Source organism: Cynocephalus volans, chromosome 4 (assembly GCF_027409185.1).
Source record: "Cynocephalus volans isolate mCynVol1 chromosome 4, mCynVol1.pri, whole genome shotgun sequence".
Taxonomy (NCBI): domain Eukaryota; kingdom Metazoa; phylum Chordata; class Mammalia; order Dermoptera; family Cynocephalidae; genus Cynocephalus; species Cynocephalus volans.
In genome coordinates, this window is record NC_084463.1 from 13,898,374 (window position 1) to 13,925,030 (window position 26,657).

A 26,657-nucleotide genomic window follows, 5' to 3' on the forward strand; every position below is an offset into this window, starting at 1 on the left:
TGTGAAGCAGGCCTGGCTCAAAGCTTTTTAGCTCTAGCGTCCGCTACAGTGCCTCGCACTGGGCAAACCGGTAGAGGCTGAAGAGGCTTCCAGATGACTTCTAGGGCCCTTCCCTGACTCCCCGTGTTATATGCAGACACCTCTCCTGAGGGCCGTCCCCTGCAGGGCGCATGTCCTAGTTCAGTGCCCTTATCTCCTTGTGTCTGACTGTGAGACTCTCCAGGGCAGAAGCATCTCTACTCCAGGACTCAGCATGTATTTGTGGAAAGAAGGAAGGCTCCCAAGCCCTATGCCTTTCCTGCCCCCTCCAGTGCCCAGGGCAGCCTGCGCTGCTCCACTGTTAGACTTGCTCCAGGGCAGGGAGGAGGCTGGATAGGGCTCAGGCCACTGCCTTACAGCTGGGCAGGAATTCCAGATTTCCTCCCCTTGGTTCCAATGGGGCCTTACTGGCAGGCACCATGGAGAGGAGGAAGGCACCAGGGACTGAGAAAAATCACCCCCTCCCCTAGCTGCAGGGCCCTTCCAGGGCAGCAAGCCGAGGGGAGAGGAAATCAATTTCAGAAACAAGACAGTTGTCAGAATCTGATGTAACCGGTTCCCGTCTGTGAAATTACTCGCAGGCCAGCTCCTGTCACCCCTGAGGTCCTGCCCGGACCAGCTGCTATTTACATTTTAATTTGATGTGAGAGGTTGATAGATTTTTGAAACACCATGAGACAGCTCTGCTGCCTTGCTCACCTCCAGCATCCACACACTTGCCAACCAACCCCAGGCTTGGAGGTGGAGTACTAGGGTCCCAACACCCTGCCATGGGGATTACAAACTCTGGGCCTACTTGGGCTCTCCTTTGCTCCCTCAGCTTCCCCTTCTCTGGAGTCCCATCTCTTGAGCTGGGCCCACTCCTTACAGCTTGCAAAGTACTAGCACATCTTTTGCAGTCAGCTCCATTCTTATTAAGGAGGTGTGCTGGGGGCTTTATCCCCTACATTTCCTATGAGGAAATGAAAGCTCAGAGAGGTTAAGTAGTTTGTCTAAGGTCAAACAGCTGGTGAGTGGCAGGCAGAAAGCCAAGCCCCAAGTCCCCTGACAATTCTCCAGTGCCCTTTCTTTTGGTTTTAGCCCAGCTTCTGCTGTCTGGTTGTTTTTTCTTCTCCTGTGGATGAATTCAGGATGGAGGTGGGGAGTGGAGAATGAGGTGGAAAACTGGAGTAGGGCTGGGCTGCCGGGGCCAGGAGGCAGTCCAGGGCAGGCTGGGCTGTGGGAAGGAGTCAGAGGGTGATGAGTCAGGCCTTCTCTGTCTCTGTGTCCCTCCCACTCCTCCTCCTGGTGACTGGAGCTCAGCTGGTGTTTCTGACAAGTGCCCAACTCACCAGGGAGGGAAGATTCAGTTATGAATATCCAAAGGAGAGGAGCAGTGTAGGGGGGAGGAAGTGGGAGAAAGAGGATGAGAATGTTGCTGGCTGTTGGGAGAGGCCTGATAAAATGCAGAAGAGGCCTGGAAAGTTGCATTCCGAAAGGAAGCTTGGGGCACATCTTCACCCTATTCATGAACATGGGTATAATAATAATCATAGCGGTTTCCTTGGTTGAGGGTTTATGTGCCAGGTAGTGTTCTGAGTTCTTCTATATACATTAACTCATTTAATCCTCACAACCACCCTACTTTTATTCCCACTTCACAGTTGGGAAAATTGAGGCTTAGAGAAGTAAATTGCACAAAGTCACATAGCTAGTAAGTGGCAGGGTCAGGACCTGACCCAGGGCATCTATGGTCTTCCCCACGATGTGATACTGGTTAGAGAAGGACAGTAGAGAGTGGAGCAGGTGCCCAGGAATGGAAGTGCCAAGAGCTGAGCTTCTCTGAAGAGAAGTGCAGGCTAGTTTTGGGGAAAGGAGATTGATCTGGGAAGCAGGGGATTGAGGGGTTAGGCTAGTCTGCTCTTCCAGGTGGGTGGTTGGTGGGGTGGGCAGGGATGGGAGAGGTTTTCAGGCCTGGCTGCACATGAGAATCACCTAGGGAGCTTTTAAAAAAGATTGTTGCACCGATCCCACCTCAGAGGCTCTGATTTAGGGCCTGGGCATCTGTATTCCTTATAAGCCACCCCGTCCCTGGTGATTCTCACGTATGGTCTCTGGATGACCCCTCGTGCACCTGCCACTCTAGTAGGTGCCCTCTGGTCCTTCCCCTGCCTCAGGCAGGACAACCCCAAAGCCAACAGGACTGGAAGGAGGGCAGCAAAGTCATGGTGGTCTTCACCATCCCCAAGGAGGAGACTTTGATTTTTCAGGAAGTCCTTCTGAAAGTCTCACTAAAATATCTCCAGGAGTCTCATAGAGTTTTTTTGCTAAAAAGGATGTTTTGGGCATGCTAAAATGCCTTTTTGGATGTTCTTTTCTTTGCCCTCTGGGAGAGGCTTTTCCAAGGGACAGCAGGTGTCTTGAAGTCTCTTTAGAGCTCTACAAACTCACCTGTCAAGGGAGAAGGGAGCCTGCGCTGCTCAGCGGCTCTCGTCTCTTTTTGCTTCTGAAAGGATTACATGCACCCATGAGAGGTGAGTCGGTCCCTCCTACCCCTAACCCAGCTCACTTCCCCCTTCCCCCAAAGGTTTGTGTCTCTCCTTGTTAACAAGCTCCTGACAAGAACAGTAGCCTTGTTTGGCAGTGTGAGATAAGCCGCCACAAAGGGGCATTGTTGGCACACGGGGAGGTGGGCCTCGGGCGGGTGGTAGCCGCACTCTGCTCAGCCTCAGCGGCAGCAGCTCCGGGCTTCCCCTGGGAAAGGCTGGGGCTGGGTTGTGGGGGCGGGTGCCTTCTGGTGCTTGCTTTTTTCTTCACTTCATAAAGGGCCAGGGCCACGGCGTTGTTAATTTGATTGCACCCACTTCGGTTTCTTGTCGCCCCCAATTAGCCAAACTCCACCTGAAGCATGAGATTAATTCAAATTGCATGGAAGCAATCAGCCTCGGTTCTCAGAGCCAGTGTGGAGGTGCCCGAGAGCTGGGGGCCCATGGGACCCTAGCTGTCCAATGCCCAGGTACCCAGAATGCTGTGTGTGTGAAGGGGAGTGGCGTGTGGGTCACGGGGAATGGTGGGACCTTGGAGACTTGGACTGCAGACCTGTTTCTGCTGCCTGCTGGGCCCAGCTAAGACCCCCAAACTCAACAGACCTTACTTTGGCCAGCTCTGACATGGGGTCTGTCACTTCCTCTCTTGGCTGCTTGCCAACTGGTGCAAGAGTAGGAAGGGGAGTGTTTTCAAATGAAGGTGGGGACTTGCTCTGGACATCTACTTTCCTGATGATGTTGGAAAAATGATAGTAATAATAATAGCTAACATTTATTGAATGCTTATGACGTGCACGCATCGTGGTCAATGCTATATACACTGGTTATTTCATTAAATCTGCCCCTTCTCCCTGCCACAGTCCTAGGATGTGGGTAATATTTTTATTCTGGTTTTAGAGATGAGAGAAATGACTCTGAACATCATAATCCTTTCAGAAACAGATGATGCCATCTTTCTTTGATCACTTCGAAGGTACTTCTGAGTCATCGCTGTGAATATCCTAGAGCTAGGGTTGGTAAACTTTTTCTGTAAAGGGCCAGATAGTAAATATTTTAGGCTTTGTGGGCTGTAGGTCTCTGTTGCAACTACTCTACTCTGCTATTGTACCTCGAAAGCAGCCACAGAAAATATAGCATAAAGAATGGGGGTGGCTGGGTTCCAGTAACACAGGCCACTGACTAGATTTGGCAGAGGCCCAGTTCTCTGACCCCTGCCCTGGAGTTCTGTACACAGGAGAGGTTGGCCTTGTAGACCAAGAGTGAGTGTTTGGTTAGAGGACTATCTGCCTTTAGACAGCGGCAGTTTTAGGATGCTAGAAAGGAGGACATTTCAGCTTCTAGATTCTGAAAAGCACGGAGCTACCAGGAACAGATCACTGGGCATGGGGATTGCTGTGGATTGAATTGTGTCCCCCAGAAAGGTATGTTGAAGTCCTACCCTTGGGATGTGTGAATGTGACCTTATTTGGAAATAGGATCTTTGCATAGTCAAGATATAAATTAAGATGAGGTCATCCTGGAGTAGGGTGGGCCCTTAATCCAATATGACTGGTGTCCTTCTAAGAAGAGTAGAGACAAACAGAGGGCAGAGGATGTGAAGTCCCACAGGGAGAAGGCCATGCGGCAATGAAGGCAGAGACTGGAGTGATGTGTCTTCACTCCGAGGAATGCCAAAGACTGCTGGCAGCCACCAGAAGAGGCAAGGAAACCTCCTTCTCTAGAGCCTTCTGAGAGAGCATGGCCTTGCTGACCTCTTGATGTCAAACTTCTGGCCTCCCAGAAATGTTAGAGAAAAAATTCCCGTTGTTTTAAGCTGCCCGGTTTGTGGTACATTGTTACAGCAGCCAGGGGAAGCTCATACAGGGATCCAGCGCATGCCCAGGGAGGGCAGCCGCAGTCTTTGCTCCACAGAGCTGGAGGGGCTTCCTAAGATGCCAGGTTGTGTGGGCTTCACTCTCCCTGCTCCATGGGGAGCTCACCCCCGTTACACTCCCAGCCCCAAGGACCCCGGCTGGCAGTAGGCAGGCAGTGCAGGAGTGTGCAAAGACTACACCTGCCCTGCCCCCAATATACCCTTTCCCCAGCACCTGGCCCAGTGATAGGCACAGAGCAAGTACTCAATAGCTACTTGTTGAATAATGAATGAGCAGTGCCAAGGGTGGACAGGAGCAAACACAGGCAGGAGAAAATTTTCTTTAGAATCTCAATTCTGCCATGTCTTAAGTATTTGTAGACCCGAGAGGCCCAGAGGGCAGGGATGGGATGGGGGCACTGGCTTCTGGGAGAATTTGCACTCAGCCCACTAGTCTCATTGCTTTCTGGCTCAAGACAGGATACCTGCCAGTCACACAAGGAATCGTGAGTCACTTGAGGGGGTGGGAGCCTTAGGGTCATCTGGTCTAGCACATAGCTCTAGGTAGAAATACCAGCAGAGTGTTAGCCAGTATCTAGCTGCCTCAGGGAATGGCCTGTCACTTCTACTTTGACATGGCCACACAGACGTGTCACCCCTCCAGTCCCATCTGCTCCATTCCTATTGGTAGCACTATCATCTTCGTGTCTCAGCCTTGAGCCCTTGACTCTCTGGCTCCTTTAATCCAGTCCATCCAGGCCTGGTATTTGTTCCTTCAAAATGACTTAGAGTCCCCCTTTCTCTCCATTCCCTGCTTGGGATCCTAATGTCATTCCTATCATCTAGTGTGTCATGTCCAGACTGGTCCAACCTCCACTCCTCATCCCCAGCTGCAAGGGTCGGGGCTGTCCTCACGAGCTCCCACACAGGCTCCCTACCCCAGTGTCTCTGCCCCTGCTGTTCCTTCCACCTGGACGCCTCCTTTCTTCCCTTTGTCTATCCAAACCCTACCTGCTCTGTAAGGCTCAACTCAAGTTGCATTCTGCCAGGAAGCTGTCCGACCATGTCTGTCCACCTTTGGTTTTTCCTTCTTAATCTAATGTTGCACTTATAGTGCTAGACATACTAGTATGTGATCTTGCCTTGTTTTCTGAAAATTAGTTCCAGCTTCCTAAGTAGTCTGTAAATTCCTGGAGGGTAGGGATGGTGACTTAATCTTGTCTTTCTCTCTTTCTGACCTTGACACCATGCTGGACACATGGGGGCTACTCAGGAAGTACACATTTATTGCTTGGCTGATCCAACAAACCATTCTGCCCCAACTGTTCAGAGGGGCTTCAACCATAACTGGGGGGGAGGGCAGTTCTGGGCTCCCCACTTAGGGCAGGTTTGGAGGCACTGCTTAGCTCTCTGCCTGCCTGCGTTTTCTTATCTACTAAATGGAGCTGTGGAGAGATAACCTTGACTCTGTCTTGGAGTGTCTGCGGGCACCTCCACCTTGGTTGATAGGTAGGATGCGCATCATGTTGTTCTTCGTCAGATCTACCCTGAATGCTACCTCGGAGCCCAGACCCATGGGGAAACTCTTCATTGCTGTGGTCATGGAGGCTGCAGGGGTGAGAGTGAAGTGGGGGGTGGTGTGCTTTATGCCGCTGCTGCCAAAAGCCTCTAAGAAGGAGGTAAGGGCCCAGATGAGACCTCTGGGGACAGGCACTTTTAATTTGGGAGTGAGGCTGCATGGCAGATTCGTCCCTCCCAACCCTTCAATAAAACCTCCCCTGCATGTCAGGGGACCTGGCTTGCTATAGTGATAGGAGGGCGTGGGGCTAGGGTGGGAGATTGTTCCCCATAGAGACTGTTTTATTCTACCTAGAAACCTTTGTACAAAGATCCCCTTTAGGGCTAGGTCTGGGATGTCACGTGAGTTGCCCTGATGATGCTGATGGCGTTGTGAGGTCAGTAAGATCTCCCACATTTTGCTGGTTCAGTCTCATCTTTATCCTGTCACCCTCTGAAACACCCAGGGCTACACTTTCTGAAAGGCAGGACGTGGAACTGGCAAGACACCCTCGGGTCTCCCAGGAACAACAGAATGTGGCCACCTGTTGAGCTCCCTTAATGCTTTAGGGGGAGAGGGAATGGGACAGAAGGACTGTGACCCCTCTGAACAGAGGAGCAAACTGAGTCCGAGAGAGAGGAAATGACATCCTCTGTTTACCCAGGGCATAGTGGGGAACACGGACAGGAACCAGGACTCCCAGCTCCCTGTCTGTGGGAGGTTCTGCCTGTCCCCTAAAATATCTGCTTGTTTTGGTCTCCTGGGGACCTGTGGAGGTGGGGAGGGGAGGAACCTGGGGCTGGCCAGGGCTCAGGGAGGTTTGCAGGCTCCTTGCTCCTCTGAGAAGGGGGGCCACAATGGGGAGCCTGGTCTGGGGGAGAGGATGCGGCCAGCCTCTGTTTGATGAAGCAGGAGACAAAGTGTTGCCCCTCACACTATGAAGTCTGAAAATCAATAAGGCCAAAGAGCCAGCTGGATAATCATCGCCATGGAAATCATCACAATACCTCATTCCCTCTCCCCTCCTTCCCTCCTTCACCAGCAGCCGGGGAGGCCGGGCCCAGGCCTGCGGAGGAGCCTCCCCTGGCTTGGCACAGGGGTCTTGAGGGGTCTTGGCTTGAGGGGTCCTCTCAGCTGCCTTTAGGCTGGGCAAGTGAGGCCAACCGATGGCTACCACCCTGGTTGAGAGAGCAGGTGATGGCCCCAATTCCACAACCAAGGCAGGGCCAAGCCCCAGCCCCAGGCCTGTCGACTCAGCACCCCGGCCTCAGCCTAAGTGCTGCCTACCACTGTGCTTTCCTGCCTCCCCCCCTACTGTTGGCAGATCCGGCAGAGAATCTGTTCCATGCATCCCTCACTCAATCAGGGGGACTCAAGGGCAGAGAGGAGAGCCAAGGGGGTGACCCATGACCCCATGTGTGACTAGACCAGACCTGCAGGCTGGAGGCCAGTCAGCCTCTGCACAGAACACCAAAGTGGGCAGAGACCTATGCTGAGCTGGGTGCCAGGGGTGAGAACGCCCACCCGGGGGAAAAGATCAGTCCCGGCCCCAGGACGCTTCAGTCTGACGAGGAGACAGGACCCACCACCAGGGAACACATGGGAAAACCTTGGACCAGTTGCTTGACTTCTTTGTGCCTCAGTTTATCATGTGTGTTGAGAGGTGCCTTATGAGTATGGGTGCGAATATCCCAGTCTCTGTGTCTACAAACCCTACCATCAGCCATCCCTCAGGTCTAGGAACCACACTGGTGGCAGGGCCCATCCACGGGAAGAAAGATTGCAGAAGAGGCCTTGGAAGTCCCTTCAAGCAGGCCTGGAACATTCGGGCAGGGAGTTCTCCAGTTTCCTGGAGCATGGTCTGGAAAGGAATTTGTGGGCCATTTCCTTTGGCCTATAGACTCCTCACCCTGTGGGAGGGGCAGGGGCTCCATCACCCAGGTGTAAGGGAGATGTTGCTTCTGCTTGGCAAGGAAGAATTTACTTTGGACCAATTTAAAATTAGGAGCATCTCGGGTCATTGGACACACAGTTGTCTTTTCCAAGGTTTTGCATCCTGACCTCTGTACCAATGGCCAACCATGGCAGGTGACCTGGCCTACCCAGGCCCAAGGGCTTCCTTTCACCAGGCCTGGCTCCCTCTGTTCTCCTGGTCACCACCAGAGTGTGGCTCCAGTCCCCTTCCTGGGACTCTGCAGCTGGGCATGTGCTTGCTAAGGGCACTTGGATCTCACTTAATTGGTTTGACATTTTGCTAAACAAACAAATCAAAATCCAAACCAAACAAAGAGCCCTTATGGGTTTAATTGGCCATGGGCTTTGTCTGTGGCCCCGTCACTGGAGTCTTCACAAAGTGGAGGAGAGTCTGGGGGATGGAATAGGACCTCTGTAATAAGGGAATCTGCTGGCCGAGTCCCGGGAGACATTGCCATGCGATGGCGGCATCAAACACAGCCAGCCCCCTTCCACCCAGATGAAGCGGCTTGGCTTTGTACCTGCCTCGCATTGAAGAATTCTCTTTGAAGATACTTTATTTTTTTCCCCGTGTGTCAGTTGGAGGAGGAATTGCCTCCTCCTGCTTTTGGTCATTATCTCTTTTTTTATATATTTTAAAAGGGAGATAAAAGGCAGCTCTGTGGATGTGGTATTTTCTTCTGTTAATTACATTTATTTTCAACCAAGTTCTGGGAGGCAGTCTGGTGCCCTGAAAAGACCACGCATGCTGCTAGAAACATAGGTTGTCTGAGCTGGAAGAGACCTTTGGTCAGCTAGTGACTGCATTCTAGTTCAGGCCTCTTATTGTACAGATGAGGAAACGGAGGCCCAGAGAAAGGAAGGAATGGCTTACAGAGTCACAGAGCCAGGACCAGCAGCCTGTCTTTGGGCTCTCAGTCTGTGCTCTTTCTGCTAAACCATTGGTTCAGAGGCCGATGACCATGATCCAATCTCTGAAGTTCTTTGAGAAGGAGCTAGTGCCTGACAACCTCACAGGCAAGGTATGGGAAGAGCTTTGTAAACTGTAAAGTGCTGTATGTGACAGTGGCAAGGCTGGGCTGTATACTCAGCACTCATGAGCTCAGCCCAAACCAGGACTCTGGGGTCAGGGAGGAGGCGGTAGTTGGTTGCCATCAGGGATGTCCCAGGACTTGGAAAACACTTGTCCACTCTAACAAACCCTTTGTTGCCTGGGGACCCAAGGAGGGTTCTGCGTGGCAATTCTCTGAGAACCAGCTCTGGAATCCCAACACCCGCTGGACCCTGGAGCTCCTGGAATTCTGATCAAGAGTCAACTCTACACAGAAGGCAAACATTTGGCTTCCAAAGCCCACAGCATCTCCCATGTCATTCTTCCGTGCATCCTCCCCCGACTCTGCCAGACTCCCTGTGTTCCCACCTCCTCCCCTGACATCCAGGGGCTCTCCTGACCTTGAGACCTTGCTTGTGCTTCTCCCTGTCCCTGGAATGGCATGACCTTCACCTGTATCCATTCTTGTCAGATGCTTCCCATCCTTTAAGCCCTACTTACAGATGAAGCTTTTCTTGACACCCCCTTGTTCACTCCCAGAGTTAAAATTGGTGACTCCATCCCTGACTCTTTTTGTATCACCTCGTTCATAGTTTTTTAAGGCACTTATCATTTTGCATATTATTGTTGTTTTGGGTATATGTCTATTTCCTCTTCAATATTCTAAATTCCCTGAGAACAGCAACTGTGTCTCCCTCATCACCAGGTTCCCAGCACCTGATGCTAATGATTACTGACAACTATTGAATGTATATTTTGTGCCAAGTATTGTATTAATTTCTGTAAGAGCGTGGTCTCATTTAAACCTTATTGGTGAGTAAAAAGTATTATAATTCCAAACTTATAGGGGATATTGGGGCTTACAGAGTTTCTTGTCCTAGATCTCACAACCATCAAGAGGTAGAGCTGGGATTTGCACCCAGGCCCGTTTGGTTCTAAAGTCTGTGCTCTTTGTCATCGAGCTTTATTGACTTATTCAGTGAGTGTTCAGTACACCTCTTTTGAGTCATCACTGGAAACCGTGGGCATCAGTGGTGTAGATGCTCCCAACAGAGACTAAACACAGACGTCCAATTTGACACTTGAATGCTTTTTATGATGTTATGTTCCCTTTGATGTATTTACTTTCTTTCTTCTGCTTGTGTAAAGTGGGGATTAAGGTCAGTTTGCCTCCTGAGAGTTCACAAAAGCGTCAGGTCTGACAAAGCGGAGCTGTATTGGGTCAAACATTTCCTGAGTGTGTTAGAGGTTCGAGGGAAGCTTTGAAATGGGCTCTGCACATGGTAGGTCTTTTTGCAGCTGGCTCCACAAGTGGCCGAGGGGGAGTGTTGGTGGTGTGGGTTGTTCGAGACGGACTAAGGGAAGACTAGGAATGGTTTCCTGAGTGTGGAATATACTATAAAGCATATGCACTTCACAGGGCCTGGTTTTCCAGAGCCTTGCAGTTTCAAATATTGACCTTGCAAGGACAGGAAGTTTTCCTCAGGCTATAAGTCTTGTTGCAAGATAAGGATTGTGGCACAGCAGGTTGCTGGCTCAAAGACAGACTAGTTACTGATTGTTATGTAAGGATACTGTGAATTGCTATAGGAAGGAATGTTTGCTAAGATCAAGCTTGTGTTGATAGGACCACTTAATTGCCTTACTGGAATGTCATCTGGCTTGTTCCACTGAAAGTTACCAGCCTATACTGTTAAACTATAACCCACCTTTGTTCTCTTCCTGTAACTTCCTGGTCTGGAAAATAAATGCAGGAAGAGGACCCCAATTCGGTGTTAATTTCCCAAGGAAGGGATGTCTCTCGCATGAGCATCCCAAAGGGAGATTAACCACTTTGGGGTCTGTCACTGCTCAGTAGAGATGGGCTTTGAGTAATCCTTTGCATCTCTGTCACCCAGGGGAAGTGGGGTGACAAATCCGTGGGGGGTGAAGTAACACAAAGCAACACCTGAGTGAGCCCACTGGTGACCCACGTGCCCGGGTCCTGAAGGTCCCACCTCCTTGTGCCCTTTAAACTGAAATCAGAATGGGGGAGTGGGAGAAGGCAGTGGGAAGAGGAAGGAGGGGAAGCGCAGGGCAGGCAGGGGAGATGTGACGAGAGTAGCTGAGGCGGGTCACTGGGGCAGCATGCCTGCAGAGAGCCAGTAGGAGGCAGAACGGAGGTTCCAGAGGTCAGGCGCACCATGGCCCCACCCAGGGCCCACTCCCACCCCCTCCACAGTGCCACATTGTCACAGGAGCATCTTCCGGCAGCCAGATACTGTGTGGCATTATTCAGGCTATCACCCACCTGTTGGAGGGCAGTCAGACCCTCCAACCCCAGACGGAGGCCTGGGCCATGCTTGGCCTCCACAGCTGCTGCCCTGGGCCTCAGATGGCCCTGGTCTTGCCTTCTCTCCTGCTGGCATTTGGGGTGGTCTGGGGGCCTCTAGTACCACTGGGGCAGGCCACTGGGGAGAGTGGGGCTGGAGTGAAAAGGTGTGAGGAACGGAGGGTGTGTGTGAGAGAAGGTTCTGTGAGGGAGAGGGTGCGGGAGCAGCGTGCCAAGAAGTGCTGTCTGTGACAGGGACAGGCAAGCTGGCCAGGGGAGGGGTTTGTGAGATGCAGCAGCAGACGTAAGAAAGAAGTGTGCTGGGCCTTACTGGAGAGAGAAGCAAAGAGAAATGACAAGGCAGCTGGAATGGGGACAAGGGGGAGGGAGGGAAGGAGGGAAACAGGTCCAGGTCTGCCCAGGAGTGATCAGTGTGGTGGGGAAGTCCCTGTCATTCCCAGGGGAAGAGAGAGCCAGAGGCAGACACCAGCGCGTGTGTGCACGCATGTGACTGTGTGTTGCACGCGATCATGGGGCACCCCTGGACCTACAGAACGTGCTCCCTCTTGTACCTCAGTGTTTCATAGCTGCCGCCTGGGCCATGAGTGAGGATGGCACAGAAAACATGATGCCCCCAGAGGCAAATGGCTTGTGCAGGCCCCCAGGACATCAGGGCAGCCTGATGTGAAGGGGTTGTCCTCCCACACAGCCCACATCCTGACCAGCTCCTCTGTCACCCTGCCCCTCATGTCCACGGAGGACCACGTGCCAGCCATGCTTACTCAGTGGACTGCCCTGACTTAAAGAATGAGAGCAAAGATGGAAGACACAGAATGTGTGCAGGGTCTGGGCTCCTCCCGCCCGTGACAGCGGAAAGATAGGGATCAAACACCAGGGATGGTTCCAGAGGTGCCTCCCCTCCCTCTCTCCTCACGCAGACAGAATTAGCCACGTCCTCCCTGGCTGAGGGATGTAGATTGATTGCCTGGTTTTATTAAGGACAAAGTGCTTTTTGATAGTGTGAGGAAAACGGCTCCCCAGGGCGGGGATTCCGCCCCGGAGCTCCCCGAGCATCGATCGATCGATCGCAGGGACTTCCCTGTCTTGTGCTGAGCTGAAGGCTGGCTCTGGCAAGCAATACAGATGCTACGATTCTTAAAGGAGGGAGCTCTGAAGAGGCGCTGGGACCGCACGCAGGGCGCGGCTGTCGGCGCCCTTCCTACCCCTGCCTGGGAGGGACTGCCGTTGTTAAGAATTACAACACGGGGGGCTGAATCGTTGAGGGCCAGTCACCACACTGGCTGCTTTACATATGTCATCGGACTTGCTCTTGACACAGAACACAGCAGGTAAGGCTATGACCTCCATTTTGTACAGCAGCAAAAGGAAGTACCATGAAGCCAAGAAAATTCATCAAGGTCACACAGTAATTAAGTCACCACCCTCAGATTCACACTTGGCTGGGCCAGACACTAAAACTCGGGCCTTTACTGCTGCCCACCATCGCCCATCCATCTCCTAACACAGGGCTAGGAAGACACTGTCCTTCTGACACGATTCCCAGAGACCCATTATATAGACCCCTGAGTGTAAAGGGACAGGCTCACTCAGTGGGAATGTCTGTGTGTGACTTAAATTCTGAAATAGCAAATAAATGGTGTGCTTCCAAGGCCACTGAAGCCAGCCCTGGGCCTAGGGATTTAGAAGCCATCGATAGAGGACCAAGTTTTAATGAGTCATACTGTTCTCTTGGCTTTTCCAAAGCATCTTCCTTTCCATCATCAGCTCCTATGTTATTCACAACAAGTTTGTGAGGTGGGTGGACTGGGAATGACCCTCTAGCACAGATGAGGAAATTGGAGCACAGAGAAGTGAAATGACTTCCCAAGGTCACACAGCTCATCAGGTAGATATGGAATTGGAACCCAGATTTTCTGACCATAGATAGACCTTTCTCCTACATTGTGTATATGGTATCTTTCTTTCTAAGCCACAAACGGGTTGTAGACAAGCAGGTGTACACTAAATAGCAAAAATAAATTGTTCGGTATGAGTCTTCATGTTGAATACTCATCAGATCAAAGTCAACAAACTGCCACATGATATTTTGATACAGCAGATCATGAGCTTATTGTGACTGGAGTGGGGTGAGTCGGGGCTGTTCAGGGTGAGGCCCTTGTTTTATATGAGAGTGCTTTTGCATGCCCCATCCGAGGGTCCCAGCCCACCTCTGACCAGGAATACTTCCTGCTTTCCCTTCACAGGAGGAACGATGGAAACCAAGGGGGTAGGCAGGGAGAGTGCAGAGATGGGCCTAGGTTGGGGAGCTGGGCGGGGCCCCGGGGGCAGGACTCACTCTTGACAGTGAGGAACATGGACTTGCTGATGTCGGTGCCCACACCGTTGCTGGCCTGGCAGAGGTAGTAGCCGATGTCCTCTTCTAGGACGTGGCGGATCAGCAGCGAGCTGTTGGGCAGGATCTGGATGCGGCCAGTGAGGGGTACTGGGTGGTACTGCTGGGGGCTCCCGCTCCCTGGGAGGAGGTAGCAGTTAGCAAGGGGGTCTGTGCTAGGGAGCGAGCTGCGTGGGACTGGAGAGCCTCAGGAGGGGCCCCGATGCCTTCCTCTTGCCGCCATTTGTAGCAGAGCTACACCATCCCCAAAGTGCTGGGGCCCACACAGCTCCCACTGGGCCACAGGAAAGACCCTCACAGAGGTCTGGCTCTGCCCCAGCTCTGAGGCAGGGATAGGGTTGGGGGCCTCAGCCCAATGCCCACCTTGGCACTGAGCTTGTTTGGGATGAATTCCTTGGAGAGGAAGAAAGAGTTGTCTTTGGGCCACTTGGCAACAGGCAAAGAGAAGCCTGAGCCCTCAAATGGCAGTTGCCTGGTCTTAGGCAGCCAGGCCTGGGAAAGAAGGGGGCTTTGTGGCACCCCCTGCCCATTCCCGTGATGCCAGCCACAGACATAGTTGAGGATATGGGGCATAGTCACATACCAAATGTATCTTTGGGATGAAGGTGGGCTCCCAGAAGGACCAAGATCCCAGAATAGGTTGACTTGTGAAAAGCAGGGGGATTTGAGGCTCTGGGACCCCAGAGTGGGGTGGGGAGCACAAATGTACACTGAGTTCTAGGTTTGGGGGGGAAGAGGGGGAAGTCAAGTCTGTGGGGACAAGAGGGAATTTGGAGTCAGCATTATGGCTGTCCCTGATCCACAGACCCCAGAGGGTGGCTGAGGGTGACCTCCAGATCAGGTGTAGCCTGGGAAGCTCTAAAGCTCAGAACCTAGGACTCCCACCGAGAGCTAGGAGCTGTATGTAGGGAACAGGCTCAAGTCCCATTGGAGCATCCTCCCTTCTCCTTCTCTGCCCTTGGAGATTGGGCTTACCCTTGGCGTGCTTCCACATGACCTTGGGAGGGGGGTAGCCGTCCACAGAGCAGTTGAGCACACCGGCTTTGCCATAGATGCCGTCCTGGTTGTTGGGCTGCACCACAAATCGAGGGGGCACTGCAGAAAGAGGGAAGGTAGAGAGAAACAGAGGGTCTCAGTCACTGATAGGTCTCCTAGGGTGTGGGGCACCTTCCATTCAATGTTAGTCCTCCCTGGACCATTATAAAGTTGGGAGCTGGCAGTCTGAAGCCCAAGATGCTGAGACTTTTTGCTGAATGCTGGGTTGAGAGTTGGGAGTTCTGAGTTCCAACCCTGGCTTTGCCAATAACTGAGCGGGTCCCTGTTTCCCGCCCTGGAAAATAAGAGGTTTGGACCTCTTCATCTTTAAGGGCCCTGCTGGAGCCAACCTTCCATGAGCCTGTGATTCAAACCTGAAATCTAGAGAGACTTGTAGTAGCAGACAGAGCCTACCCGCCCCGCAGCCCCCCGGCTGACCCATCCCCGCTCACCACGCACGATGAGCTGGCGTTCCCTGCTCACGGTGGCTGCTGCATTGCTGGCGATGCACGTGTAGTTGCCATTGTGCTTGAGGGAGACACTAGAGATCTGCAGGGAGCTCATAAATTCCTTGCTCTCGATGGTCACGCCCGAGCCTGAGATGATCACCTGTCCATCCTTCCTCCAGGTGATGCGGATGGGCATGTCCCCCGAGGACACCACACAGGGGATGTAGAGCAGCTGGCCAATGGAGGCGGGTGGGAACTCAAAGGGCTGGATCAGAGGGGGCACTGGGAAGGCAAGGGGAACTGTTGTCAGGCCCCCATTCGCCCCAGCCTGGCCAGCCATGCTGCCTCACCTGGGGGCTCTGGGCTGCCCCCTACCCTGGGGTGGGCCTTGAATAGAGCTCTCCTGGGACATTGGTGCCTTGATCTCCCACCCATGCAGAATCTCCTGGGGGTGCCTGGGTGCCCTGCCATTGTGCCTGATTCCCGGCCCTCTGCCCACCCATACCTGGGCCCACTGTCTCTGTTCAGGGTCTTGGCTGGCCTGCATTAACTCTGACTTTCAGATTTGCCCCAGAATTTTACTCTCCTCTGCCTGCTGACCCAGTGCTTAGCTTTTCCCCAACTTCCCCACTGCTGCTCAACTCCCTTGTGCCCGCTTTCCCACCCCAGAGATGCCTCTCACAGCTCCTGGGGGCCTGGGGTTGGTAGAGATGAGGTACTCAGGTGGCAGGAAAGGAAAGCCATGCTGCCCCCCCATGCATGCCCCATAGCTGCTCATCTAAACCAGGGCGCTGTACTCTGATCTCCTCCCACAGAGGTCCCATTGCCCACCCCACCCTTCTCTGTTGTCATCACGTGTTAGGACAATGGAAGCTCAAATCACTGTCAGTCGTTTTATACACATTATCTCACTGAGATCACCTACTGACAACGTGACATGAACTTAATTGTCCCCATTTTACAGAGGAGAGCACTGAGGTTCAGAGCAGAAAAGTAACTGCCCTCGGTTACCCTGCTCATAAGAGGTGACAGCGGGATGTGAGTGACTGGTCCGCTCTTCAAGTCCAAGCTCTTTTTGCTGTGCTGCTTGGTTGCCTCTAAGAAAGCCCCAAACACTCCCAGACCAGGGACCCTTTTGTCTTGTAAGTGAGCTCCCTTGGGTGGCCAGAAAGAGCAGAGAGGGAGCCCCATTATCTGCAAGGCACCCAGTTGGTTCGACTCATGTGGGCAGAGCACCGTCCACCCAGCCTCCCTCCCCTCTGCCTCCTCTCAGCCCTTGGGGGGCCTGTCCGGAGCTTCAGCAGCTGAGAGATGGATCCTTCTTTCTCGGCTCTGGCTAGAGCAGCAGCCATTATCTTTATGATAACTCAATTAGGCTGCAGCGACTTCCCCAGCAAGTGGGGGGAGAAGAGAGTGAAGGAGACAGACAATTAGCTTAACAAGGATGAGCACCCAATAGATGAAATCTTTCTGCAGTCAAATAATTAAATTACAAGACTGTCCACAGTCCTCTGGCCCCCTCCCGGGCACCAGCCCACCGTCTCTGGAAGTATGCCACTCTCTACCCCACGCCCACCCAGAGTGGCCACAGCGAGGGAAAGGATGGATGGCATCGTATGCATGCCCGAGGCCCTCCCTGTGCCCAAAGACCTTCAGGGCTCAGTAGGGAGCTGCCTGTGGGCAGTGGCCAGGCGTGGGCACAGGAAAGCCATCTACAGACTTTTGGGTCCCTGTAGAGTTCTTGACCAAGAGCTCTAGGTCTAGAGGAAGTGACATTTAGGAGGGATGTTGCCTCCACGACCCTCAGCAGGGCCCGCAACTGACCCTCCTAATGTCATCTCCCACCTTACCCTTGACTCCACCCTGGGTCTCTGTCAGCATGGCGTGACTGCCCGTCACACCACTCCTTAGCCCTGCCTGAGCGAGTACAGCTGGCATCTGTCCCTATCTCCCACTGTGTGTGCCCCTTGCCCACTGACTAGCTTTGACCCATCTTAGTCTAGATCCACCTGGGTCCTAAATCCTAGCCAGATTTTCTGGGGGCTCTGCTCCTTGTCTGGATCTCCTCGTCCCAGTCTCTGGCTGCCTCTTTTCCCTGGCCTGGGCATTGCCCTCAGTATTCTGAGTAGTTCGTTGGGCCCTGGACATCTCCAGATAGATTTCTGTGGAACCCTGGATCAAGCAATGGCTCAATGCCCTCTATGGAGACTTTCTAGAGATTCCTTTCGTTGGGCCTCTGCTGATCCTCTCCTAGTTCCTTCTTCCTTCCTTTCCCTTCCCTCCCCTTCTCTCTCTCCCCCTCCCTTCACGTTCCTGCCTTTCTTTTTTTCTGCCTAGGTCAGATCCAGGCCTCCGGGCCTCCTTGAATTTTTGACAGAATTGTTGCGGAAACCCAGATGTGCCACCCAGTTTGTATCCTTAGGCCTAGAAGAACCACTTCAGGCCCAGTTCCCCTCCCCACAAAGGCCCAAAGCTAGAGTCCAGCAGGCCTCCTGGGAAACTCCTCCTTTCCAACCCTGGTCAAATGCCCCGTCTTCTGTGAAGCCCACCTTCCTCTCACACAGCCCTGCAGCCCTCTGTCCACACTGTAATTACGGCACTTATCACATGGCAGGGGAGTAGCCGGGGATCTGGGAGCTAGGACTTATTTAACTTGGTCTTGTTTACCTGGCAAATTGTAGGTACCCCATAAATGTTTGTTGGGTGAGTAAATAAATGAATGAATGTAAGTCCAAGTTTCACTGCCTGGGTGACCTCAGAAGTTCACCTGTGGTGGGCAGGGCATGGGGTGAGCGCATGATGGGGGTTTATGCAAAACAAGAGGGGTGCTCTACGCTGCTCCTCAGGGTGCTGTATTTGTGCTATGGAATTCTGGAGCCTGGAGCTTTTCTCTTGGTCTTCTCGAGGGGCCAGGCCCTTGCTATCATAGCCCCAAACTGGCTCTTGTGATTTAAGAGCCCGTGGACACTTGAACATGAGCAAGGGAAGAGTGGTATTAGTGACGAGGGGCTGGGGAGCAGGACCTGTGCACACAGCAAAGCGGTGCGAGGTTCTGCGGAGGGTGGGGAAGGCTAAGGGTCTGTGGAGTCCGGAGGGCCACGCCTGGGGACAGACAGCCGAGCATTCCATTTCCACGGAGGACAGAGCAAGTGGATAGAGACTGAGAGAAATGAGGCAGGAAGATTTAGCTCCAGCAAGGGGAAGACTGCCTCTCTCAGTAAGAAGGGCTTTAGATAATGGAACAAGTTACTAAAGCAGGTTAATTCATTAATTAACTAATTCATCTAATATTTATGAAATGCCTGCTCTGTGAAGGCTTTGCACTCCATGTGGGCTGGGGAGAGGAGAAACGTGTTTAACTACAGACACAGCCTCCGGGAGCTCAGGATTTACTAGGGAAGGTAGATACTTCCCTCAGTAATCGCTGGACAAGCACCACCTGGATGTGCAGATGCCAAACTCAGAGCAGAGGGAGATGTCATCGAGGTGGGTGGCTGCAGCTTCATGAAGGAGGTGGCATTTGAACCGAGAGTTAAAGGACACACATGCTTTCAAAAACGTATGAGGTGAGGAAAAGGGAAGAGGCTGAGCCACGGGGCAGAGGCCAGCTAGGGGCTGTCATTCCCTTCCCATCTTCAGGAATAACACTGGTGGCTATTGGAGAGGCCACAAAAGAAGAGTAGTCAACATCCATCCTAGGGGCTTAGACATTCAGCTGGGCTGGCTCAGTGCTCCTTAGAGTGCTGTTGTCCTGTGGGAGGCCGATGACCAGACACTTCCCAGAGGTCCGAGGCAGGCTCCACACTCCCCTCCAGAACCCCCACCCCACTGCAGGCTGACGGGCAGGTGAGATGCTGTGGCCGGTGAGCAGCCCCTTAGGAACTCTCTGGTGGGAGTGCCAGGGGCTAGGGCTGCTCACAGAATTCCACAGCTCCAGGCTAGCACTCTGACACCCATACATGCAGGCACACGGGACGGCCTGCAGGAAGAAGAATGCCTAGGGATCCTGACTCCTCCAGGGGCTTGCTGAATATGAGGAGGAGCACTACAAGCAGGAGGTGCCAAAGCAGGGTGTGGGGACCCTTCCATATGCGGGGGGGGGGAGCAGCTGCCCACATGTGGAGCTGCTTTCTGGCCTGTGAGTCAGCAGCACCTTCCCCAGTGCTCAGGGGACAGAAACAGACGAGTTTAATGTGTGTGTACTTCTGATCCGGTGATGATGGGAACCTCTTCAGCACTCCTGCCCGAGTCCCCTCACCTCCCTAGCAGACAGCCTGCATGTAGGCAGCATGAACGCCACACAACCAGGGACTGCTCTCCAGAAGACCTGCTCTGGCTCCAGTGGTCTTTAGTGAGGTGCTGCCATGGTGCGGAGACCAGAGGATGGAAGGGCCAAGAACATACTGTGGTCGTAGCAGTCCATGCAGTATCCAGCCACCCTAAAGCCTTTATGGCCACTAGTTTGGGAGTGTTGCACACAGGAAGGCGTGCTGACCACCGGTCCAGCCCATAAACGCTTTATGGTATCCCTCATCCTCTCCGAGACCGAGCCTTTTATTTACTGCACCTGCTAGCAGAGTGTGCACTGTGGGAAGTCCGGGCCTCTCTGCCCATGCAGCATGGAGATGGGAAAGAGCCATGCCTGGGGGCCAGGACACCTGGGTTCCAGACTCTGCTACCCACTCAAGTCGCCTCCTCACCATCACCCTACCTCTGCCGCTGAGCCTCAGTTTCCTCATCTGCAAAATGGAGAGGTTGGACCAACTCATTTCTAAAACTCGACACTAATATTCCGGTTCTAACAAATCCCATATTTTAGGAATAATAACAACCTACTTCAGTTTTTTACACAACCATCTCTTCTCAGGAAGGCCTCCCCTGACCACCTTATTTAAAATTTCAACCCCCGCCCCCTGCCCTTGGTACTCTCATCCCCACTCCCTATTCGACGTGAAACATCTTTTATGCACTTGAGTGGTCCGTTTCCCTACTGACATGCAAGCTCCCTCCCTGGTGGCAGGGATTTTTGTCTGTTTTGAGCATAGCTGTATTCGTAGGACCTGGAATAGCACCTGGAAAGCACAGGTGCACAGGAAGTGTCATTGAGCGAATACATGGATGCTATTAATGCTTCGTCATTGCTGTCATCACCATCAGCACCACCACTGTCACCATGACCCTGTCCCAAAAGGAGGCTGCTTGCCCCTGTGTTCCTGGCTCCCCTGGCTGAGGAGGTTGTTGGCAGCAGCTCCCTTGGTGTCCCTCCCTCCAATGCAATTAAGCAATCTCCCTTATGATGTCTGGGGTGCCCCCTTCCTGTAGCTCCCAGTAGGATTTCTTCCAATCCCCCACCTCTGCCAATAGCAGGCATTTAGCCAGGCGGCTGGCTCTCCCTTAAGCCCTATCATCATAGAAGCCCCCAACCCATTCATTAGGGTGGCAGAGGCTCCTATAGCGGGGATTGGTTGGAGCAACAGCTCTGCACTGAGCGGCGTGGGAAGACTGAGTGTGGTAGGGAGTATGGGCATTGGGGAGGGAGGGTGTTTGTGTGGGGCTGGGTGAGCGTCCTCTTCTGCTTGCTCTCCATGGGGACCTGGCACTATCTCCATGGGCAGAAAGCACCTTATACCCTTGTTTTGGCTCCAGAGGCCCTGAGAGGCTCAGATGTAGGAATGGAGATGTTTCCTCCCTGAGCCAACACCGAGGGGCCCCAGCTGCAGCCCTGCCTTCCTAATTAATTAAACATTCAGCCTGCGTGCCCAGAGAGGCTTTTATGCTACATTATTTTCCAGCTACAGGGGGCCCTAAAGTCACCAAATCTAAGTTGGATCTGTGTGCCCTTTTCTTAGCGTCCTGCCAAGGATCTCTCCAGATGTCCAGAGACAAGCACCCACCTCCCCCACAGCCTGGCTCTCCCTGGCCAGTCAGTGTTACATGTGCCAACGCCCAGGAAGCCCTCAAAGCATCCTCCACCTTCTGTTCCCTCTGCCCCTCCCACCTCACTGGACCACTGCAGGCTCACTGGGGCAATATTTCGTATGGCCCCACCTGCAGCGACCTTTTGTGACTCAGGAATATTGCCTTATAGGAGGGCACCAACAGAGGAAACATTTGTGTACATGCAACTGCTAGCATACACGCATATATGTGTGTGAGCTCCGATGTGAACAGACTAATGTGTTAATTTGCTGCACGTACATGCATATAATATGTACCAATCTGGACATGCAGGTATGCCTCACACACAGGTCTCTGCGCATGCGTGTGCACACGTGTGCATGCATGTCAGATGTGTTCTGTTCTTCTCAGCTCAGTGTTTGAAAAATTCATTAGAAGACAAGCAGTCCCAGAAGGAACGGAGTCAGCAGTTGTTTTTCCAGCTCATGGAGTAGCATGGGTTTCTGCCCCACCCTGCCCATGAAGCCTTGGCTCCACAGAGGTGGGAGTATGGTGGGGAGGACTTCCAATTTTATCTCAAGCTTCCAGTGCCCCGCTGTGCCCCCACCTTGCCCTTTTCTGTGCTCTCTGCTCTGATCTTTGGTGGGATGCACTTTCCAGCTGGGCAGTAGCTGTGGGGTCTGGAGAGCTGCCCCTGCGCCCATCCCTTCCTCCCCCCGGAGTCAGGGCCCCTTGCCATGCCCAGGGGCAGCTCCTCCATCCCCCTCCTTGGGTAGCTCTTGGAACAGCGCATCAGCTAATCAAGCAGCGTGATCATAATCAGCTCTGATGGGTTCTTCTGCAAAAATGCATTCTAATGAGGTGGGGAGAGGGAGTCGGGGAAAGAACAGGGAGGAGGGGCCTGAGCTTTTGGAGTGATGGGGGCACAGGGTCCCAGAGCCTTCCACACAAATGCTACTTCTTGGTCTAGAGAGAAAGCGGGTGACTATACCCACTCTGGGGCTGGATTTCTGGGATTTTTCAGACCCCGAGGGTAGGGAACGGGGAAGGTGCACACATGAGCCTGTACAGCGTACACACACACACACACACACACACACACACACACACACGCGCGCGCGCTCTCTCTCTCTCTCCCGCTTCCCTCTGTGGGCTGGGGGGACACTGGTGCTCAGTGCCACCACAACGGGCCCTGCGAGCTGCTGAGACAGGAATGCATCAGATTCAATTCATTAGGACTGAACACTCCCTGAATGGGGCTGAATAATTGATGAGCAGAACAGCTTTCAGGATGTTCTGAGTACTCTGAGGCCTGCTGGAGCTCTGTTATTTTATTTTTTTAAAGCCAACAAACCCGGCCAAATGCTTGCTGGCGAGGACAGGCACAGGGAGTGGAGCAAAGGTTAGATGTTTTAATATGTGATGTTTACACTGTAAACTCTCAGTCCACTGCTCATAATGGAAATGGATACAGGTGGCTATGATGCCGGGCAGGGGTGGGCAGGCTGCGCCGTGTTCTAGTGCCACCAGGTTGATTTGCCCAGGATGCCCAGGAGACATGGCCTGGGGGTTGTGAGGCTCCTGCTGGCACAGCAAGGCTCCTGGGCTGGGTAGAGGCATTAGGCTGAGAAGGTGGCCAGATGCCCCTCAGCCTGGGGTGCCACAGCAGGGAAGCAGGGAGGGAGAGCTCTTAGGGTCTGCTCTCTCTTCCACAGGCCTGTGATGGACACAGAGTCCCCCAGTTCTCCAGGCTCAAAGCAAGGCTTCCCACACGTCATTCCAGCCCAGCCGAATGTCTCAGGGTCAGGTCAACAACACACACCGTCTCGCACTGTGGCAGGTGGTGGGCACATGGGCTGCAGGGGACACAGCCCCTGTGCACCCATAAGGGTGAGTGCAGGTGACAAGGAGTACAGGGGAGAAGTACTGACCCAGCCCTTGCCTCTACTGTTCAGCTTTTCCAGCTGTCCACCAGGCCTTTCCAGGTGGAGGTGCCATCGCCATCATAGGCTTGAAGAGCCAGGACCAGATGCAGCATTTGTTCCCCCAAACTCTTCCTCCTCCCAGACTTCCCTCTTTCTGCCGACAGTGCTTCCATTTGATCTTGCTTCCAGTCTTGCAGCAAAGAAGAAACCAGGAGTCTGGGGCCCACGGGGGGCTTCCCCCTGAGTCGGGCTTGGCCCCCCTTCTCTTCTTCTTCCCTTCCCACAGGCCTGGGGCCCAGGCTAGCTTTCCTCTCCTGGTTACTCTTGTTCCTCCCTCTCTTCCCTTGGGGTATGAAGGTGGGTCCCCAGCTGCCCCTCCCCACTGCCCTGGGGTGACACAATGCACAGGAGAGCGAAGCCCCCAGGTGACAGGGGCTCTCTGAGCTCTTGAGGACTCTGTCTCTTCCATCTCCCTCTCAGGTGGTCCCGGAAGCTCTCTTTTTTATTCCTGAGGTGGAGCACGGGGCAAATTGTCCTCCCCACAGCCAGCCTTTCCTCGGCTCTGGGCCACGCTGGGTCAGAACCCAGGTTCTAGAGTTATTCAGAGCTGGGAACAATTCGGACTCCAGATGACAATTTACGTAAGTTTTCTGTGCCTCAGCTTCCTGCCCTGGAAATTGGGGATGAGGTGGTACCTGTGTTAGGTAAGTGCACAGCTGTGGGGTTAAACACAACAGCGCAGGCAGCACATCAAGCACAGTGACTGGCGTGTACTGGGCCCTCCACACTGTACCTGTTGCGTCAGTACAATGATTACAGCTGGTGCTAGAGCCTAGGAAGGTGGCTGGAGACCCACAGCCCTCCCTTCCTCCCATGCAGAGCCCCAGGCTGCAGAGGACAGCTTGTCTGCTTATCTTCCCGATGCCTGAGCCCACCCTGGCTCTCCAGAAAGAGACATAAGCCCCTTACCCTTCACGGCCATCACTGACTCAGTGGCTGCCCTCCCCAGCTGCCTGGCTTCCTCTGACCTCTCTTTAGTTGGGCCTGGCAGGATCCACCTTCCCATCCTGCCCCCAGAGCAACCAGGCCAACCTCCTCTCATGTACTGTCCAGTCTCCAAGCCTGTCAGTTCCAAAGAATGTATTTGGGGGCTTCACACACCTCCATAGCCCCAGAACCAAGGGGACATAGTCGACGACTCACATTTCACTCTGCTTGCTTGTTTGTGTTCATTCATTCATTTCATCCACAGACTTATCCAATGGCTACCATATACAGATGCTCCTTGACTTGTGATGGGGTTACATCTTCATAAACCCATCGTAGGTCGAAAATGCATCGAATACCCCAATAAACCCATTGTAAAGTCAGTAAGTCATAAGTAGAACCACTGTAAGTTGGGAACCATCTGTGTCTGGCACTGCACTATATGCCCCTGCATGAAACCCAGAGGGAGGTGGTCTTTAAGCAGTAGGCAGTGCTTTCCAGCCCTTAAGCAGCACCTGCAGATGGAAGGTCCTTCCCAATCCCGCAAAAGCAGCCTGGGCCAGCCAATCTGTGCCCCAGGAGGGGGCCAGGGCACCTAGCACGTGCTCTCTCCACCCTGGCCTCCTGTTGCTGGTCTCTGTTGGGGCCCTGCTGAGTTCCTAGTGGCTCCACCCTGACATCAGGGTCCTGATGTAGCCCACCATCTCTGACCTGGGCCTCTCACTGTCTGTAAATGACCCTCTTGCCCCTGGGGTCAGTGCTGCCTTGTCCTGCAGCATATGGGGGACCTGCATATAGAGGTACTCATGGCTTTCTAGGGTCCACCCACAGTCTTCCACCCTGCCCCCTTTCTTCTAAACACCAGGCCGTGGTCTCTTTTCCTGGGCCTCCCACTTACTCAGGACTGCCTGCTGACTGAGCGCTGGCTGGACAGGGGCCTGGGCATCCCAGGTGCCAGGCAGGCAGGGCTCGGTCTGGGCAGGAAGGCCTACCTTTGACGGCCACATGGACGGTCTGGCTGATGGAGAGCTGGGGCTGGATGAGGACACTGCACAGGTACTCCCCCTCGTCCATGCCCTTCTGCACATCCGTCAGCTTGAGGGTCCCGTTCTCGAACACCACCTGCCGGTGGTTGTCTGGCAGCAGCAGGGCATCCTTGTACCACTTGATGGAGTAGTAGGGGTAGCCGATGACCCTGCAGTTGATGAGGGTGTCCCGCCCGGCGACTGCTGTGATGTTTCTCATCGCCCGGATGCTGGGGGGGCCTGGGCAGGAGTCAAGAGGGACGAGGAGGAGAGGAGGGGCAAGTGGTGCCGTCAGCCAGGGCCATCCGAGCACTGCCTGAGATGCTCTTCTTGAGAAGCTGCTTGGCCCCTGAGACTTTCAGGGGAAGGGAATTTGGTGTGGATAAAGGGAGGCCTTTTTAGAAGGTTAAAGGCAGAGTCTGGAATTGGGGGGCACCCATGGTCTCTCCAGGACTCACTGCTACTAGCTTTAAATATTTGCAAACAGACACAGTCCATATGTGCCTGGGGCAAGAATCCACCCCCCTTATGGGACAGGGTATATAAGCAACTGCAGCCCCACCAAGGAGCGATTGGGATTTGGGAGAGAAAGTCTTCATTGATGAGAAGATTAAGATTTGGGGGTTAAAATGGAAGTGTGGAGATTTTGTTATTTCCATTCTACTTGATTGTACTGATCTCATACCCAAAAGGATCTTGTACATGGTAACTATTTAAAGGACAACAGGGAGGTCTTCACAGGATGAGCTGATGGTTTTCTTTCAACAGATAAATATGTATTGAGGACTCCTGAGAAGGGGCTATAAAACGGGGGCTCTAATCACACTGGCGGGGGGGGAGTGAGTGTCCTTAGCTGGGTTAGCTGAGCAGATGGCCACGTGGGGGATGTAAAGGAGGCTCAGCGGCCACCACGCAGAGACAGTGCTGGAGAGGGCACAAGGAACTCTCTGGGCTTCAGGTGCCCATCCAGAACATGAAGGGCCAGACTAGGGAATCTCCCAGGGCCCTGCAACTCTGTCTCCCGTCCAAGTCAGAGCAGAGGGCAAGAGGGTGGCCAGATGGGAGGCCCACATTTCTCCTGTGAGATCGGAGACCTGGCACAGTGAATTTAGCATGGACCTCCACCTCCGCTCCCCTTCCGTGCCCCCATGGCAACGGCCAGCACCCCTGGATCAGTGCCCCTCCTTTCTCCACTAGCCTCCCCCTCCTCTGCCCGTGGGTCAGGGGTCACTGGCAGGGTCAAGTGAGGACCAGTCAGGGCTGCAAAGAACTTCAGAGGAGAATTGAGATCTGGGGACAATCACTTTGAGGCTTCCTTCCCTCACTCTTGGAGGCTGCCTGCCTTGGGTCATCCCACCCGGCCTCAGCCTCCTACTCATGGTGGCTTGAGCCTTGGTGTGAGAAGATGCTGTTCTGGCTCCTGGCTGCTTATGCCTCCTGGAGCTTGGGAGCTGGCTCAGTGGGAGGACACTGGGGCACAGCTTTGGTGGGCACCCATATTAAAGGTCAAGCCTGGCTCTGCTGCTCCTACTCTGTCCTTGTCCTTGCAAGTCCCTGGCAGATGCTAGCAGATGCTTAGCATACCTGGGGCCCAGAGAGATTTGATGGGGAAGAA

General features: G+C 53.5%; 1 protein-coding gene across 1 annotated transcript in view; it reads right to left on the reverse strand.

The window, feature by feature from the left end:
* DSCAML1 (DS cell adhesion molecule like 1) overlaps positions 1-26,657 on the reverse strand; it is a 340,661-nt gene that overhangs the window by 55,023 nt on the left and 258,981 nt on the right. The window contains exons 8-11 of the mRNA XM_063094153.1: positions 25,010-25,282; positions 15,211-15,489; positions 14,699-14,818; positions 13,667-13,843 (exon numbers count right to left, since the gene is read on the reverse strand). Coding sequence (XP_062950223.1) covers positions 13,667-13,843; positions 14,699-14,818; positions 15,211-15,489; positions 25,010-25,282 — 849 coding nt within the window. The remainder of the gene's footprint in view (positions 1-13,666; positions 13,844-14,698; positions 14,819-15,210; positions 15,490-25,009; positions 25,283-26,657) is intronic.